Source organism: Bos indicus, chromosome 25 (genome assembly GCF_029378745.1).
Source record: "Bos indicus isolate NIAB-ARS_2022 breed Sahiwal x Tharparkar chromosome 25, NIAB-ARS_B.indTharparkar_mat_pri_1.0, whole genome shotgun sequence".
In the NCBI taxonomy this organism is placed as follows: domain Eukaryota; kingdom Metazoa; phylum Chordata; class Mammalia; order Artiodactyla; family Bovidae; genus Bos; species Bos indicus.
Window position 1 is genome coordinate 18,745,437 of NC_091784.1, and position 17,917 is coordinate 18,763,353.

Here is a 17,917-nt window from a genome sequence, read left to right on the forward strand (position 1 = left end):
TTTCTGTTCCCTTCTGCTTGCACCTCACACCGTGCTCTCGCCTTGCCTCAGCCACCTTACTCCCAGACTTGGGTGCCTTTTCTGTTCAGCTGTGCGGGCACCGGGTCCCCTCCTGAAGGGTGGCTTCACAGCCCACTCCCGTTGCCCTCATCCTTCCATCCTTTCTTTCCTCAGCCTCGGGTTTCAGCTGTTCCCCTTGAGGCTCCCTATATGTGCAGGTCACCACGTGCCCCTCTCTGCTTCAAGATCTTTTCACAGGTGACTGTTTACATTTATTAGGATTTCTGATCATGCTGGTTTTCCCCATCTCTTTATGTACATGTGTGTGTGTGTGTGTGTGTGTGTGTGTGTGTGTGTGTGGTTGTGTGCACATGCACACAAAGGCAAGGCGGGGATCTCTTTTGGTTTACGGCATGCCAGTACAGTGCCTGGCACTTGGCATTGCCCGTCACATGGACAGGTGGATGGATGGAGGGATGGGTGGATTAGTGAATCAATGAGTGCAGATGCTCTCTGAATGGAACTGTGCTGTCTGATTTCTTATCTCATCCTTCTTTGTCATGGGGCAAAATGAATACTTATCTTTGGGATAAAAGCCTACTTTGCCCTAAATGTAGTTCAGCTGGTCATGTCTTTCCTCAAGAGAAGTCCCAATCATTCTGCTTTCACTTGGTAGGAAGGCCAAGCTCCTAAGTCATCCATACAAAGAGGTTCCTTCCCTTTGAATTCCACTGGGACTCAGGGTAGCCACCTCCTCCCCACACGGTGATCCATCTTTCCTTATGTTTCCTTTGGTGGAGGTGGAGATGGAAGGGTTATTCCCCTTGCTGTGGTCAAAGCTTACTTACTTTGGAATCTGGAAGGTTTGGGGTCAAGGTCACCCCTAATTAGCTATGAAACTTTGGGGGAACTTGCCCTCTCCGGGTCTCAGTTTCTTCATCAAGAACATTCTATTAGATCAGTGTTCCCCATATTTTAGTACCTGACCCATTAATGTTGTGACTTTTGCCATATTCTGTGTCCTGTGTACTATTATTTATTTGGCATCTTGTTTTAAAGTGATATGCTTTTTTCTTGAATTTATACTTTATACAATACTACTCTCCGATATAAATGTAATGTGAACCACATATGCACTCTCATTGTTTCTAGAAGCCACATTAGAAAAAAATAAGAAGAAACAGGTGACATTAATTTTAACAATATATTTTATTTAACCTTGTTCATCCAAAATGTAATCAATGGAAATTATCCAGATATTTAACTCTTTTTTCACACTAAATGTCCAAAGTCTGCTGTATTTTTTTATACTTCCTGCACATCTCTCTATGGATGCTAAATTTTCACTGAAAATCCTTGATCTGTTTAGATGTCATGAAATGTACAGTTGAAAGGATAGACTTACATACTCACGTTGTTCCACAGTTATTTTCTAATAACTGAGTCGAGTATCAGATTTTAATTGTAAATTAATTGAAATGAAATGAAATAAAAAACTCAGTTCTGCAAGTTGTACTAGTTAAATGTCAAGTGCTCGAGAGCCACATGTGGCTGGCGGTGACTATACTGGACAGCATGGACATGTGACCATCGTACACGTCACAAACAAACCCACCTCCCTGTTGTAAACAGAAGGTAGCCTTAAAAATAAATACAATAACAATACAAGAGTGACATTAAATTCTCGCCAGATACTGCTTCCTGCCGAGGTGCTGAGCTCTAGGTCTGCTCTGTGTCTGCTAGAAAGGGAGAGTTTTAGCACATGTGAAAAGGTGTTAAAGACACACTGGCACCTAGCTGAGACTCTCCCTTTGATGGAATTAGAAGGATTAAGAAAACTGAAAAGGGATTTTGATGCTGCAGCCTTGTACCACCTAAAATAATCCTACATAAAACAACAACAGGACCAGCGCCGCCCCCCACCCCCCCTCCTCTGCATCTAGATGATCACTCTTCGCTCTAAAAGCAGCCTTTTGCTCCTTTACTCTTTTCACTTTGTTTCCTCTTCAGAGACCACTAGCATGTGACCTTGTAAGAAGTGAACTAAGTAAGACTTGGAAAAACCAAGCTCTGGTTCAGACTCGGCCATTCCCAGCACTGCGATTTTGGGTGAGGTCTCAGTTTCCTCATTTTGGGAAATGGGAGTGTTTAGATTCACCAAAACCCAGCAACCGTGGAGTGGCAGGCTCTGGGCCCTGGCTAGTCTCAAATTATCTCATTTTGTCCATACCATCAACCCTGTGAGAAAGGCACTGTTCCACTCTCTCTGCAGAGAGGAATGTGGAGGCTCAGAGAGCTTTGAGCAATCTGCTAGAGCCCCACCTATAGAAGCCACGAATTTAGAACCTGAATCCATGTCTGGGGACCACTGAGCGATCATTGTCAGATTCGCAGGGCATTTCCCTTCCCCCTAAATGGTAGGCTTTCAAGACACTGTCAGCATAAAGTTTGTGGATTTCTTGGAACTTTTCCTTCCAGTTTATGCCAAGTCCCTGGTTTTCTGAGTTGGTATGCTTTTTTGATTTACCCACACTTTCTTTTGGTTTCCATCTCTATTATTTCTTGCTCCTCCCTTCAGCTTGTTTTTATTCTCAATTCACTGTGACCTGCTTGATGTTTCTTGGTCCTTCTTGAAGTTCTGCCCACTTTGGAGTTTGTGAATTGGCAGCCTGGTGGGCTGCATCAAGCCTGCAGACATGTTTGATTTGGCTCTGGTGGTGCTGGCTCATACAGTGATTTAAAATTTTTTGAATTTCAGTGCCAACATTGAAACATTGGGCATTTCATGTAAATATCTGGATTTCTAGAGTTTTTAGAACAATTTACAACCCTGGACAATTGGCTGGTAAACTGAGTGGTGGTTCAGTTCAGTCGCTTGGTAGTGTCGGACTCTTTGCGACCCCATGAATTGCGGCACGTCAGGCCTCCCTGTCCATCACCAACTCCCGGAGTTCACTCAGACTCATGTCCATCGAGTCAGTGATGCCATCCAGCCATCTCATCCTCTGTCGTCCCCTTCTCCTCCTGCCCCCAATCCCTCCCAGCATCAGGGTCTTTTCCAATGAGTCAACTCTTCACAGGTCCTCCTCCTCCCTATGTCTATCACCCCCACCTCTCAGTCCAGCCTGAGTGTCAATTGTCAGCTGTCATTGCACACCTGCTGCTATTTTCTTATAATAAACCTGGACAGCAGTACCAAATATTGCTCTATCATTTTCTACTTGTGTGACCTTGGGTAAGTGTCTCAATGTTCTCATCTGAAAATGGGCATAATCATTGTCCATGCCTCAAAGGGTTGTCATGAGAATTAAATAAGCTAGACTGGTTCCAAATCGGGAAAGGAGTATGTCAAGGCTGTATATTGTCACCCTGCTTATTTAACTTATATGCAGAGTACATCATGAGAAATGCTGGGCTGGATGAAGCACAGGCTGGAATCAAGATTGCTGGGAGAAATATCAATAACCTCAGATATGCAGATGACAACACCCTTATGGCAGAAAGCGAAGAAGGACTAAGAGCCTCTTGATGAAAGTGAAAGAGGAGAGTGAAAAAGTTGACTTAAAACTCAACATTCAGAAAACTAAGATCATGGCATCTGGTCCCATCACTTCATGGCAAATAGATGGGGAAACAATGGAAACAGTGACAGAATTTATTTTTTGGGCTCCAAAATCACTGCAGATGGTGACTACAGCCACGAAATTAAAAGACCCTTGCTCCTTGGAAGAAATGTTCTGACCAATCTAGACAGCTTATTAAAAAGCAGAGACGTTACTTTGCCAACAAAGGTCTGTCTAGTCAAAGCTTTGGTTTTTCCAGTAGTCATGTATGGATGTGAGGGTTGGACTATAAAGAATTGATGCTTTTGAACTGTGGTGTTGGAGAAGACTCTTGAGAGTGCCTTGGACTGTGAGGAGATCCAACCAGTCCATCCTAAAGGAAATCAGCCCTGAGTGTTCATTGGAAGGACTGATGCTGAAGCTGAAGCTCCAATACTTTGGCCACCTGATGCGAAGAACTCAATCATTTGAAAAGACTCTGATGAAAAGACTGATGCTCAATCATTGAAAAGATTGAAGGTGGGAGGAGAAGGGGATGACAGAGGATGAGAGGGTTGGATGGCATCACTGACTCAATGGGCATGAGTTTGAGTAAGCTCTGGGAGCTGGTGATGGACAGGGAAGCTGGGCGTGCTGCAGTCCATGGGGTCACAAAGAGTCAGACATGACTGAGTGACTGAATTGAACTGAATGTATGTAAAGTGCTTTGAAGAATCTCCAGCACAAAGTAAGTGCTACATAAGTGTTAGCAATCATTAAGAGGAAAGGGCAGTGTTTTTGGTACATATGTCTCCATTGATAAAAAAGGAAATAGACTGAAAGAGTCACATGTTTTCAGCAAAACAGCAGGGAAGCACAATTCTTTGGATAAGTGAAACAGTTCTTAAAACTGGCCCATTTTGTTTATTTACACTGTTGGGCTGCCCCATGCAGGTATCTGAATTCAAGACACCTGCACTGCCCCACCCCTAGCACTGCAGAGCTGCATCTCCTATAAACATCATCCACATATTTCAGATCCACATAGAGGCTGAGTGGCAGGATCTGTGTTCACTTCTCTTCCCTCGTCTGTTCACCATCCTAGCTGTAGCACGTAGTGTGAACTTGCTGGTGGTGCTTATCATTCTCTTCACAAATTTTAGCTGAAGACCATATCATGACCTGGACTGATATTATTTCTGGAGGCTTCACTGAGCCACAGGCAACTCTCTTAGGGGTACAAATTCCCTAGGCTTATGATGGCACTGATTGCTTAATCCATTGGATCATTCTCTCCTAGTTTGCCAGGACGTGGGGCTTCATGCCTGGTGGGTACACTTGGAGTGGAATTGTGCATTTATAGAAAAGTCCTATGTACAAAGCAGTCTGTGGCTTAGGGGATTTACAGTGCTTGAACACACTGATATGTTAGGCAATAAAAACAATCTGAGCTACTATTTATTGAGCTTCTACAATGTGTGAAGGACCATGCGAAGCCTTTGCATGTTTTACTTCAAATTACCACAAAACAATGCAGGGAATAGAAGGTTAATAACATTTATTGAACTCTTAGTCAGAGGCAAGGATTACAAAGCTATTGTTCTGGACTCCAGCCCAAGGCCAGCCCAGACAGCCTCCAGCATAGCTACCTCATTGGTCTGTGCTTAAATCCCATCAATGGGGAATATCTCCAACTGAGCAACACAAGCAGAGTTCAGCTCTCCTGGGCCTTTAACAAACTCATTAAGAATGACTTGTCCAAGGTCACACAGTGGGTTATTACCAGAACCAAGCCTGGAATTCAGGACTCCTCATGCAAAGCTCTTTCTCCCACTGTTACAACGAGGATCCTAAGCCCAAATGAGAATTAAGAGGGGCCAGACAGGTTACAGAGAATTAGGTGCACCACATAGGGACTGTCTCGAGCTGGGGTGCCTGTGTCCTTTTGAAGGGGTAACCATTCAATAGATTGTACAAATATACAATGGAATCCTACATCACTTCATTAAAAAAGGAAAACGCATTATATATACTGTTTTGGGTTATCGATATATGAAGTGAGAAAACAGCAAGATATAGGATGGTGTATATTATGTGCTCAAGAGAATAAAAAAAAAAAGGAGACTTGAAATCCCCTATTCATATTTGCTTGTATATATACACTAAAAAACCTTGAAATAAATTGGAAACTAGACACTTTTTTAAAATTAAATAAGCAGACACATCACGTTGCTGACAAAGGTCCGTATAGTCAAAGCTATGGTTTTTCCAGCAGTCATGTACAGATGTAAGAGTTGGACCATAAAGTAGGCTGAGCACTGCAGAATTGATGCTTTTGAATTATGATGCTGGAGAAGACTCTTGAGAGTTCCTTGGACAGCAAGATCAAACCAGTCACTCCTAATGGAAATCAATCCTGAATATTCATTGGAAGGACTGAGGCTGAAGCTGAAGCTCCAATACTTTGGCCACCTGATGTGAAGAGCCGACTCATTGAAAAAGACCCTGAGGCTGGAAAAGATTGTAGGCAAGAGGAAAAGGGAGTGACAGAGGATGAGATGGTTGGATGGAACCATAGACTCAGTGGACATGAGTTTGAGCAAGCTCCGGGAGATAGCAGAACACAGGGAGGCCTGGTATGCTGGAGTTCATGGGGTCACAAAGAGTCAGGACTTAGTGACTGAAACACGACAACAAAGACACTAATACAGAGATTACTTATGTGTGGTGGTCATGGTGGGATGGTTTTGGGTATTGATGAGCAGGGGAAAGGGAACGGGAGGGAGACTTTGCAATGTGTGCCTTTTCTATACTATTAGGTTTTCAAGTACTATGAATGTTATTACCTGTTAATGTGCGTGTACACACACATACACACACACACACACACATAATTGCATAGGAAAGGCAAAGCAGCCTATTGCTCAGCTCTAGCTGACTGCTACTTTTTGGGAACAAGAGTCTAATGTTTTCAGTTGTTTTTTTTTAAGGGAACCTGGAAATATATATTTTTTAATCCCATTTTATTTTTTTACAGTAGAGAGTTGAAATTAAGTGTTTTTAAAGTGTTTTTTTTTTTTTTCAGTTTTATTTATTTATTTATTTTTGGCTGTACTGGGTCGCCACTGCTGTGAGAGAGCTTTCCCCAGTTGCGGTGAGCTGGGGCTACTCTCTAGTTGCGGTGCTTGGGCTTCTCATTGTGGTGGCTTCTCTGGTTGCAGAGCACAGGCTCGAGGCGTGTGGGCTCCAGTGGTTGCAGCATGGGCTCAGTAGCTGCGGCTCTTGCTTTCTAGAGCACAGGCTCAACAGTAGTTGTGCACAGGCTTAGTTGTTCTGGGGGATGTGGGATTTTCCTGGACCAGGGATTGAACCTGTGTCTCCTGCATTGGTCTGTGGATTCTTTACCACTGAGCCACCAGCTGCTGCTGCTGCTAAGTTGCTTCAGTCGTGTCCGACTCTGTGCGACCCCATAGACGGCAGCCCACTAGGCTCCTTTGTCGCTGGGATTCTCCAGGCAAGAATACTGGAGTGGGTTGCCATTTCCTTCTCCAATGCATGAAAGTGAAAAGTGAAAGTGAAGTCGCTCAGTCGTGTCCGACTCTTAGCGACCCCATGGACTGCAGCCTACCAGGCTCCTCCGTCCATGGGATTTTCCAGGCAAAAGTACTGAAGTGGGTTGCCATTGCCCTCTCCAGGGAAGCCCCTAATTCCAATTTTTAATTTCAAATTGTCCATTGCTAATATGTAGAAATACAATAGGGTTTTTGCATATTAACAATGTGCAAACATGTTAACTCATTAATTTTGTCCTTAGAAGCTTCTATTGTGGAGTCTTTGTAATTTTCTATGAAGGCAATTATATCATCTGTGAATAGAAACAATTTAATTTCTTCCTCCATGTACACCTTCTTCTCCCCTTTTCTTGCCTTATTGCACTGGCTAAAATGTCCAGTATTATGCTGAATAGGAGTGATGAGAACATCCTTGCCTTGTTCTAGATCTTAGGAGAAAAGCATTCCATCTTTCATCATTAAATGTGATGTTAGCTGTAGGTAATAGATGTTCTTTATCAGATTCAAGAAGTTCTCTCTCTGTTCCTAGTTTGATAAGTTTTTTATCAAATGGAAGGATACTGAATTTTGTCAAGTACTTCCTGCATCTATTAAAATGATAATACAGAATTTCTTTTTTAGTTTGTCAGTATGGTGAATCACATTGTTAATATGGTGAATGATTTTCAACTATTGAACTATTTTATAACTATATATAACTATATTATATTCCTGGGATAAATCCAATTTGGTCTTGTGTATTATGTTGGCTCACATGTTCATTTGGGTTTTCCATAAGGTGTTATGGAAAAACCTGAACAAACTTTTTGGCCAACTCAATATTGTCCTTCTGATATATTGCCAGATTAGAGTTGCTAATATTTTGTTAAGGATTTTTATGTCTATGTTCATGAAGACTATTGGTTGCTAGTTTTCCTATAATGTCTTTGTCTTGTTTTGATATTAGGGTAAAGTCGATGTCATATAACAAGTCAGGAATTTTCCCTTGATTTCCCTAATTTTTAAATGATGAAAAAATGACTTATAGAGTGCTTGCTGTGTGCCAGGCACTGTGTTAAGTGCTTATTTAATCCTTACAGGAACGCTATGACTCCATTATTGTCATCATCCTCACGTTACAAATGGGGAAACTGAGGCACAGAGGAGTTAAAGTCACTTGTCTAAAGTCACACAGCTTCTAAGTACCAAAGCCAAGACTCAAACTCCACAAGTCCAGCTTCAGACTGGGTACTCTTAATCTGTTTACTACACTTTCTCCAAAGATGTTTAGAGGCAAAAGAGAACACGTCTAGAAGGCTCAGAACAGTTTGCTGCTGCTAAGTCGCTTCAGTCGTGTCTGACTCTGTGCGACCCCATAGACGGCAGCCCACCATGCTCCCCTGTCCCTGGGATTCTCCAGGCAAGAATACTGGAGTGGGTTGCCATTTCCTTCTCCAATGCATGAAAGTGAAGAGTGAAAGTGAAGTTGCTCAGTCGTGTCCAACTCTTCACGACCCCATGGACTGCAGCCTACCAGGCTCCTCCATCCATGGGATTTTCCAGGCAAGAGTACTGGAGTGGGGTGCCATTGCCTTCTCCGACGACAGTAACTAGCACATGTCAAAGCACTTACTACCTGATAGGCTACAGCCTCATCATCTCCTTTCATCCTGCACCAACCCCCAGAGGCAGACAGGCAATTGGGCAAACGCTCCCGTCTGCTGTGTGGCATGTAGTTTCAGGCTTCATCTCCCTCACTTTGTCTCCCTTAACATCCATTGTGCCTTTTAGCAGGAAAAGTTTTAAAAATATCTCTTTCAAATCTCAGTATAATTTTGCGTTTCTCCTTCCTTATCAGGCAGGCTCACTGGTCCTCTCTCCTGCTCTCTTTCCTCAAGCATTTCAGGCTCATCTTTTCCTCCTGCACTGCCTTCTGCTGTGCACTGTCTTGTCCCAGCTGGCCCAATCAGGGTCCCCAACTCGATTTTGTTGGCTTATTGTATGTGTTTTGAAAAGTTGGAAATATCTTGCTTATTTTAAAAGGAGGAGGAAAGAGACAGAGTTTTAGGAACAGCTGGGACACCGATTTTCTCCACTGAGCACACAGCAAGGACTGAAGTGAGTGAAATAACTTCTCAACAGTAATGAAGGTACTGGATGCAAGGGAAAGGACAGGTGTTCACATGCTAGTTGGACTGCTCAACTATAGACGAGATGCTCCACTTCTCAGAACCTCAGTTTGCTCCTCCGTAAAACACGTTCAGGATATGGACACATCATGAGGAGATTCAGTGCAACAATATAAGCATATAATACAGGAAAAAGATCCAGTGTGGAGAAGGTATTGAGTGACAGTGCTTTCCACAGTCTGGGCACTGTGGTAAGCCATTTTAACATAGGTTATCTTAACATAAACTGCCTGTGTGCTCCGCCCATTTTATGGGTGGGGAAAACTGTGGTGCAGAGAGTAAGAATTCTCAAGTGGCAGAGCTTTGCCTATACTCCACGTTAGAAACCCCTGTATGCTCCACCAGACCAGTTAAATCAGACTGTCTGGGGGCAATTCCTAGAGGCAGGGGATTGGACCATTTGGACTTTCTCAAGCTCTTCCTATCAATCTAGAGGCTGACGGGGCTAAGAAACAGCCTTGCTTTCTCCTAGTTACTGGCTCCCCTGTTGCCAACACACAGCCACTCCCTAACCCTCTACCACCACAGTGAGAATTTGAAATTGGGGTGAGTCCACTGCCAGGAAAGTGATTCAATTAAAATCTCAGTTTTCACAATATTACCAAGCTCTTCGGTCTGTTACTTCACACCCAGCATAGCTCAGCCTCGGAGGCAGGGTTTGCTAATTGTTGGGGGCTGGGGGCAGGGCGGGGAATACCGAAGTGAGCTCTGCCGGAGGAGCCGGCATTGAGCCCAATGCTCTTCTCAGCATGCCTCCAAGTCCTTCCTCCAGCTCAGGCATGGCTAAGCAGCCCCCATCCTTCCTACAACTGAATCAGCTTCATGATAACCACAACTGCAGCAGCACACACAGCAGCAATCAATGCGTGGTGTGTTGGGCACTGAGCTGAGCGCTTGACTTGCACCCTCATCTCCATCAACATCTTTACTTCTCACCACAATTTCAAGGGTGAAAAGTGAAAGTGAAGTCGCTCAGTTGTGTCCGACTCTTTGCGACACCATAGACTGTAGCCTACCAGGCTCCTCTGTCCATGGGATTTTCCAGGCAATAGTACTGGAGTGGATTGCCATTTCCTTCTCCAGAGGATCCTTCTAACCCAGAGCTCGAACTCGGGTCTCCCACATTGTAGACAGACGCTTTACCGTCTGAGCCAGCAGGGAAGTACTCTCATAATGCCCATTTCACAGAAGGGGAAACTGAGGCACGGAGACATTAAAAAGTTCATAGATTAACAGCCAACTCTGCTTCATTCTACAGTCTGCACTCTTAGTCACTAGGTCGTATTTTTTGTCCTTACAGTTTTAAGAGAATGACTTAAGGATGTCACCCTTGAACTACCTTGCAAGCCATTAACCAAGCTGTTACCAGCCCATGATCTTCCTGCAAGCCTGGCCTCTCCAGTGGTTCTTCTCCAGGATGTTTGGTCCCTCTGCGTCCATCTCTGAGCTCCCTGATCTCAGAGACTGTGTCTTAGGGGTCTCTGAGTCACCTCTTCATACCTCCTCAGCTCTTGGCACAACAGTAGGTGGTCATAACTCTGAATGTATGAACACATCAATGTCCTCCAAGTTCTAATCAAAATTCCTCACTCTTTTAAATCTCCAAGCCCTGGGCTCAGCCTTGAAGAGTCTGTGCCTGGCATAAGACAGGTGCCAATGCTAGGGCCAGGAAGGTCCTGGCAGGCATGGGAGTTAATCTGTAAATGTGTGCAGTACCTTGACTCCCACCCTGAGGAGTTTGAAGATACGAGCTTTCCCTCATTCTCCCCACCCTCATTTCCCTGCTCTGGACCCTTAGAGCCTTTCCTTGTCTCTATGGTTCTATGCCTCAAGGGGTTTTCAGAAGAAAAGCCTAAGAGAGTGGTAACTTCAGTCTAAAGAGGAGATGGAGAGGTGACTGATGGGAGTCAGATATACTCTGTTATGAGGGCTAAAAGGAAAGGGGGCTCTGTCATTTCTGTGGTTCATCAAATAAGCAACCTTCTCAAAAACACTCCCCAAAGGACAGTTCTGGAGAGGTTCAGGAGGGCCAGGGGGTGGGGGTGGGGAGGTGGGAGCTGGGCCTAAATCGATCCCAGCTTGGGGTAATTACAGGACACGTGCCCGCCACCCCAGCAGTGCGAATCAGGCTAGCTCTCTGCCAGGGCAGTCAGAGCAATTAGTTAGTAATAAAAGCCTCATCACTCACTGACAGAGAGGCTCAGTCTTAGCAAACTTATGCTTTCTCCTACCTGCCAAATTTGGGAGAGGGGTGATTTATTTAAATACGGCAGAGGCTGTGGCTACCAAGTTGAATGTTTTGGAAAGGAAATCTCAGCCAGGCTCTTCAGAAATCCAGCTCCCAAGTTCCCAGGATCCTGAAGGCAGTAGGGTAGATGATGCTATGATTCTAGGCTTTAGGTAGGACTGGATTTTTTTTTTTTTTTTTTCCTATTTCTTTCTGTCCCTCTCTCCCATCTGCCCGCAAGTGATCTTCAGGAATATTTCTGCCACAGAGATTCAGGGACTGTCGCAGGGACTATCTGGGAGAAATGTCCATCTCCAGCTGGAGCCCCCCAAACCCTTCCTTGCCTCAGGTGCCCTGGCAAGCACCAACTCCCCACTTCCCCGCGTCGGCAACGCCCCCTGCCGCCCTCCCCGCCCCCCCAAGCTCTCTTCAGGAATTCAGTACAAGTCTCAGCTACACTTCGGACAGCAGGCTAAGATGTGAACCAGACAGACATCTGCAGCAGCAGTGAGCTGCCCAGGGTCGGTGAACTGGGAGGCAAAGCCAAGGGGTGAGGCAGGTCCTCAAGGAGACTGTGACCCCCTGCGGTGGCGGCCTCGGTAGCCCGCATGTCCCTCCGCACCCTTGCCCTGTCCAGGGCATGGTCCTGGAGCCACCCTGACTCTTCCTAGCCGGCCTCGCCTTCCTCAGGGTGGCAGCGGGGGGCTCATCCCTTGCTCCATCCCAGCACCCCCCGGAACAAGACAGTGCCCAGGATCAGGGTTTCCAGCGTCCTCTGGGGTTAGGCGGCGCGGGGCAGAGGTGCCCCTAGTCTGGGTGGACGTGGGGGGCGACGGGAGAGAGGAGGCCCCCATGACACCATCTGTCCGGACTTGCAGTCGAGTCACACACACACACACACACACACACGGCCCTCCCTGGAGCCCCTCACGGACGCCTGACCGAGCCCTTCAGTCGCGCACACAAATACACACCGAGGAGCTCAAAGTCCCCTCGCTCGCACCGACCCCCCACACATCCTGGCCCATCGCCCACCGCGCATACTCTTGAGAAGCACACACACACACACACACACACACACACGCACCGTCCCCGCCAGGCCACCGCAACTTCCTCTCACCCCCCAGAGTCTGGAAATGTCCGCAGTTGCCCGGAAAGGCGTAAACTTTTTGCAGAGGGGGCGCCAGGGATCTCACCGAGAAGGTGGCCCGGCCCGGGGGCCCTGGGCAGGATTCGCCCCGCACTCTCTGGGCTCCCGGCTTCCCTCCCTCTCCCCCACGCCCCTCACCTGGTAAACCGAGGCACAGCAAGAGGCTGTAGTAGACCACGGGCACGAAGCCCAAGCCGCAGGCCGAGCCGGGGGACCAGGACTGCGAGCTGTTGGCTACGAGGTGGGCGTGCGTGTGCTCCATGAGCGCGCCCCTCGCTCCCCGCGGCTCGGCGCCCGGCCTGCCAGCCCCGCTCCGGACGCCGGCTCGGTGGTGGCGACCGCCTAGGCAGCAGCCGGAGCAGCAGCGCCTCTCTTCCCGCAGGACTTGCTTCTACCCTTGGCCGCGGTCCCCTCCGCTCCCTCCGCACCTGCCCGCCTGGAATCCCGGCTCAGCCCTCCCGCAGGGCGCTGGGCGCTGGGACTCGGGAGGGGCTCCCGGAGCCCATTTGTGCGCCTCCCACCTCGGGCTCGGTCGGCTCCCGCCTCGGAGCCGGGGGGCTGGGACGCCGGTCCCCGCAGCCAATCAGCAACTGCCTGGACCCGGTGGAAGGAAGGGGTGGCGGGGTCGGGTGAGATGCCCTGGAGGAAGGGGTCCCAGCTGCCCCTTTCTGCTCCAGATTCTGGAGGAGATATGAACTTAGACCTGAGAACCCCAAAGGAACACTGGGTGGAAACAGGCTACCTACATCTCCAACCCTCCGTCCCCCGCCCTGAGTGGGAGGGGCGTGGTGTGGGTGGGACCTGCTTCTCCAGCAAAGGTTCTGTATCGAGGCGGCGGCGTGTCCTCAGTTTGCCTTTCTCGACCTTCCCCTCATCCAGCTCTCTTCTCCCCCTTTACCTCCCGCTCCCCCTCCTCCCTCCCGCCAGTGCTTCAAGTCCATCTCCTACAGAAGACTCTCCACTCAGGGCAGGGGGTGAGAAGAGGAGGCTGTAGTAGAAGCAAGGATGCTCTCAGTTCAGTTCAGTTCAGTCGCTGAGTCGTGTCCAACTCTTTGTGACCCCATGGACTGCAGCACGCCAGGCTTCCCTGTCCATCACCAACTCCCGGAGTTTGCTCAAACTCATGTCCATTGAGTCGGTGATGCTATCCAACCATCTCATCCTCTGTCATCCACTTCTCCTCCTGCCTTCAATCTTTCCCAGCATCAGGGTCTTTTCCAGTGAGTAAGTTCTTCCCATCAGGTGGCCAAAGTATTGGAGCTTCAGCTCCAGCATCAGTCCTTCCAATGAATATTCAGGACTGATTTCCTTTAGGATGGACTGGTTTGATCTCCTTGCAGTCCAAAGGATTCTCAAGAGTCTTCTCCAACACCACAGTTCAAAAGCATCGATTGTTTGGTGCTCAACTTTCTTTATAGTTCAACTCTCACATCCATACATGAGGATGCTCTAGGGTTCTCTGTTTTCCTGGTCCAGAGGGCCTGAGTTTAAAAGAAAGAGTGTGTGCAGCTGAGTGTGTGTGCTGACTCTGGGGGAGGCCGGAGGTGGGCTGTACCTGAGCTGAGTGCCTTTGAATGGGATGCGGGCAGGGTAGCAGAAGCCCTCCACACAGGAGCCCTCCTGCCAGAGATAGGATGGCAGCCACACAGGCAGACTCATCCATGCTCACAAACGTAGTACCTCATCACGGGGGCGCACTCATACACTCAGGCCTGCACGTGGAGACCCTTTCATCCCACATCTAGACATGTGAAAATGGAGGGGCACCCTCATCAACATGCACAATGACCACACTCAGGGGGCACCCAGACAGATGCACGTGGAAACTATCTGCAGGGTGGACTAATGTTTGAAGGTTGAGTGAAAGATAAAAGAAATGAAGCTGGTGGGGATATCAGCAATCTTGGAGAGTTGGGGTCAACAGGCACTCCCATGTCACAGTAGGCAGAGGGAGAGTTCTCCATGTGGCTCTTTTGTGGGCCACAACAGAGTTGGTAAAGGAGATATGCCTGTCCAGGACTCAAGACAGTGTGTGTGAGAGAGTTAGAGATTCTATAGAAATCCCAAGGAGATGGGTGAGGGAGGTAGGTGGGGGGTTCAGGATGGGGAACACATGTACTCCCATGGCTGATTCATGTCAATGTATGGCAAAAACCACTACAATATTGTAAAGTAATTAGCCTCCAATTAAAATTAAAAATAAATCCCAAGGAGAGGTGGGGATGAACAGCTGCCATGGCAGGAGCATATGATGAGCTGAGAGAAGACTAAGTCTCCCCTCTGTGTCCCACTCTCCTTCAACATTTATTGCAAGAGGGAAGGGAATTGGGTGCACTCCAGGTGGCCCAAGATAAAGAGGCTCCTGGCCCCTCTATCTTGCCTCTCCCCTGCCCAACAAGCAACCTGTGTCCAGTTCCCATCATTAGATTTGTTAGATGATTACATGTCATTGTTAGATTATTACAGAGTCATGTGGGCCCGGTGAGGCCACATGATAACTCAAGCCAAGTTGGATATTAAAACTTTTCTGTGAACTCTCCCATTTAAATGTGATTACCCCAAATAAAAACAAAACAAAACAAAACAAAACCTTCCAGGTTGTTAATAAATAAAGCATGCCATCATAGAGGTTTGGCAAATAATTGTTCAAGAACCTATAGATTAGATTTGTCTGCAGGCGACCAGACTGAGATGAGAAACTGGGGTTCGGGAAGGGCAGGTGTGTGTGATTTGACAAAGCTTCCAGGCTATTTAGAGATTTCCTTACCTTGTGACCCATGGATAATGCCTCAGGGCTTTTGCACTGGCTCTTTCCTCAGCTTGTAGTGCTCTTTCTCCAGAAAACTGTGTTAACCTGCTTCTTCACCTTCTTCAGGTTTTTGCTTATATGTGTCCTTCTCACTGAAGCATTCCCTAACATTCCTATTTAAAATTGAGATCTTCACCCTACTCCTGGCCAAAATGCTTACTCCTCTGGCCCTCCCCTGCTCGATTTTCTCTCTAAGCTTGGCACCATGGACATACTATATACAATTTGTTTTTTAGCTTGTTTCTTATCTGTGCTTCTACACAGTGCTTGCATTTTGCAGCTTCTCAACAAACACTGAAAGAATGGAGGGCCCTGGCAGCACTGACCTGGGGCATGCAGGGTATAGGGAAATGAGTTTGTCTTTGTGGAATAGAGGGTCAAAAAATTGGGCCCCAGTAGGGTTGGGGAGGGCACAGCTCAGGTTTAGCATGTAATTATCATGTATGACTGATACTTTAAAAATAATTTATGTGGTTGGATTCTGGGACTCCAGTTCAGTTCAGTCGCTCAGTTGTGTCCGACTCTGCTGCAGCATGAGCTTTGTCCGACCCCATGAACCGCAGCACGCCAGGCCTCCCTGTCCATCATCAACTCCCAGAGTCCACCCAAACTCATGTCCATTGAGTCGGTGATGCCAGCCAACCATCTCATCCTCTGTTGTCCCCTTCTCCTCCTGCCCTCAATCTTTCCCAGCATCAGGGTCTTTTCAAATGAGTCAGCTCTTCACATCAGATGGCCAAAGTATTGGAGCTTTAGCTTCAACATCAGTCCTTCCAATGAACACCCAGGACTGATCTACTTTAGGATGGACTGGTTGGATCTCCTTGAAGTCCAAGGGACTCTCAAGAGTTTTCTCCAACACCACAGTTCAAAAACATCAGTTCTTTGGCGCTCAGCTTTCTTTATAGTCCAACTCTCACATCCATACATGATCACTGGAAAAACCGTAGCCTTGACTAGAAGAACGAGGACTCTGGTTAGAGACTCTTTATAAAACCAGAAACTTGACTGAGCAGAGGAACTGTGCTACATGGGGAATTTTAATGGGCCTTGTTTCTGAGCCTGCATCTCTCCATCTATAAAATGGGGATGAAGGAAACTAGGTATGCCTCATTTGAAGGATGCTGAGGAGGGAGAGAGGGTGTGGAACAGCAGAGACAGTGCAGAGTACAATTTTGGAGAACAGAGAATTGGACTGGATTCTCTGTGGCTCTATCAAGAGCCTTGGCAGCTTGTCAAAGTCCAAGTTTCCTGGGAAATGGGTGGGTTGGATGAGAAAGCCTTTCAGTCCTAGGTCAGGCCTTGGGTATTCTTGGTTCTGGGAGAGGGACGTGATGAGTCAACAACAAGGTCTGACCCACTTTGTTCAAGTGCTGACCCACTTGACTGGTTCTCTAAGACAATGGTGTATGCGAGCTGACAACTGTGGTTGGTGAAAATTATATACTTATTCATTTTTCAACAGACTTTTGCTGGACATTTGATGTATGTCGACCAGGACTGGCCACATAATTGCACAGCCTGATGCAAAAATGAATACGTAGGGCCTTTGTTAAAAAATTAAGAATTTTAGGGTTATTAAAATTCTTTAATTTTAATTAAAGACAGCAGAGCATTAAACCAAATAAGGAGCTCTTCTAAGAAAGGGGCCTATGTGACAGCATGCCTGTGAAGCTGGTACTGCTTAGGATACAGAGGTGAGTAATGAAAATTAACGTTGATTGGGGGTTTATGAAACAGCTATGTCTTAACCCATTTTATCCTCATGGTAACACTGGAAGGAAGGTGCAATGATCAGCGCCATTTCACAGGTGAGAAAACCAAAGCACAGAGAAGTTTAGTAATTTGCCAAGGCCACCTGGGTGGGATTAGGTTGAGGGTAGTCTGGCTTCAGAGCCTGTGCTATAACAGTTGGGAGGAGCTTAGTTTAGTGGAAGGACAAGTATCCAACAGAAAACTGTCACATAATGTAACTTGGACTCCACGTGACACCAGGGCAGTGATTTCCTCTGTCTTGTCCCCTGCTGTGTTGCAGCGCACAGTGCCAGGGAGATGTCCAGCAACAAATCTTAAATAATAGAACAGAAATATATGGAGAATGTTAGGGGAGAGAGTTGCAAACTCAAATGCCTATAAGCCTGGGGAGGTAATAAACATGAGTGGAGCAGAACTATGGTTTATTCTTCACTTCCATAAGGAAATGTGCCATTTTCCTGGTGACACCTGGCCCTCTTGGTCTAGCTTTCATTTCTCCTCCCTTTACAGGGACAGGGATATGAAGTAATGATTCTTTACTCTGAGAAAAACAGTTGCAAAAATATAATACATATTGTAACTAACACTTTTTCAGTGTTGGGAAAATCATAGGAAGAGGTGAGGACTGTAAAAAAAAAAAAAAACTAAAGGTATGTGCCAGCCACTGTACTGAGTTCAGGGTATATAGTTATTT

The 17,917-nt window shown here is 46.8% G+C and overlaps 1 protein-coding gene across 1 annotated transcript in view; it reads right to left on the reverse strand.

Moving 5' to 3' along the window:
- Positions 1-13,162, reverse strand: part of GPR139 (G protein-coupled receptor 139) — a 46,344-nt gene extending 33,182 nt beyond the window's left edge. Inside the window, exon 1 of the mRNA XM_019987272.2 lies at positions 12,798-13,162. Coding sequence (XP_019842831.1) covers positions 12,798-12,921 — 124 coding nt within the window. The 5' untranslated portion in view covers positions 12,922-13,162. The remainder of the gene's footprint in view (positions 1-12,797) is intronic.
- Positions 13,163-17,917: the final 4,755 nt, after the last annotated feature.